At 45.9% G+C, this 1099-nt stretch overlaps 1 protein-coding gene and 1 long non-coding RNA gene across 2 annotated transcripts in view; both read left to right on the forward strand.

Moving 5' to 3' along the window:
* The first annotated feature begins 803 nt into the window (after nucleotides 1-803).
* LOC106726024 lies at nucleotides 804-1033 on the forward strand. Its single transcript, XR_001362039.1, has 2 exons — nucleotides 804-869; nucleotides 965-1033. It is a non-coding gene; the product is annotated as an uncharacterized LOC106726024 (long non-coding RNA).
* Nucleotides 1034-1056: 23 nt separating this feature from the next.
* LOC106726023 (complement C3 alpha chain-like) overlaps nucleotides 1057-1099 on the forward strand; it is a gene marked incomplete at its 3' end in the record, with an annotated part of 9248 nt that continues 9205 nt past the window's right edge. The window contains exon 1 of the mRNA XM_014539357.1: nucleotides 1057-1090. Within this exon, the coding sequence (XP_014394843.1) occupies nucleotides 1057-1090 (34 nt within the window). The remainder of the gene's footprint in view (nucleotides 1091-1099) is intronic.

The following is a 1099-nucleotide window of genomic DNA, read 5'->3' on the forward strand; positions in this document are numbered from 1 at the left end:
TTGAGGAATCTCCTTTTGTCATTTTTTAAATATTTTAGAGTAAAACAAGTTCATAAGCAAATCACTAATATTTTATTTATTTATTCATCTAATTTGAAAATAAAATACTTTGATAACAGTTATGAGGCTCATACTCCAGTTCTGTTCTACAAGCTGTGTGACTCTGAGCAAGTTACTTCAGCTCTCTGTTCTCCAGTTTCCCCATCTTTATAAGTTTGTGTTTTGTTTTGTTTTAAGACTTTTTTATTGACTTTGAGAGAGAGCAAAGGAGAGGAGGAGAGGGAGAAACATCAATGTGAGAGTGATATACACATCGGATGCTTCCTGCATGCCCTCTACCTGGGATCAAGCCTGGAACCTGGGCATGTGCCCTGACCTGGAATCATCAAACCAGCCTTTCTGTGTATGGGACAAGCCCAACCAACTGAGCCACACCGGCCCCGACCCGTTTCCCCATCTTTAAAATGGGAATGATGATAGCGGTACCCTAAATGAGTTAGCCTGAATAAAGAAAGCTTCTAGGCACATAGATTTCAAAAGGCTTTGTTGTATTATTGTTATTAAATAAATAATGATGTTATTTTATCATACAATAGTATGAGGTAGATGTTTGTATTGCCTCTTCCCTATAAGGAAGGAAGCTGAGACACAGACAGGTTGAGTAACTGGCTCCCAGTCACACAGCTAAGACTGGCAGATGCCATCTAGGCTACAGTAATCCCCAGAACAGTGCCCTGCTGACCAGCTGAGGCTCTGTTTTCCTTGTATTCACTCACCTCCCCCTTCCCTCAACACTGTCCAGCCTGAAGGAATCAGAGTGAATAAAACTGTGGCCGTTCACACACTGGATCCACAACACATGGGCCAGAGTGAGTCAGCGCAGGAGTGGGGGTGAGGCCTGGGTGGTGTGCAGGGTCTGGTGAAAGGAGGCTGGTGCCAAGGGTGTCTCCCATTCCACCGACAGACGGTGTGCAGCGAGTGGAGGTCGAGGCTGCAGACCTCAGTGACCAAGTCCCTGACACAGAGTCAGAAACCAGGATCCTCCTGCAGGGTGAGATGGCCTTGGTCCAACCCAATGGGGCCCAGGAAGGTGTGGGAG

The sequence above is a fragment of the Myotis brandtii genome, unplaced genomic scaffold (genome assembly GCF_000412655.1).
Source record: "Myotis brandtii unplaced genomic scaffold, ASM41265v1 scaffold21450, whole genome shotgun sequence".
Lineage (NCBI taxonomy): Eukaryota > Metazoa > Chordata > Mammalia > Chiroptera > Vespertilionidae > Myotis > Myotis brandtii.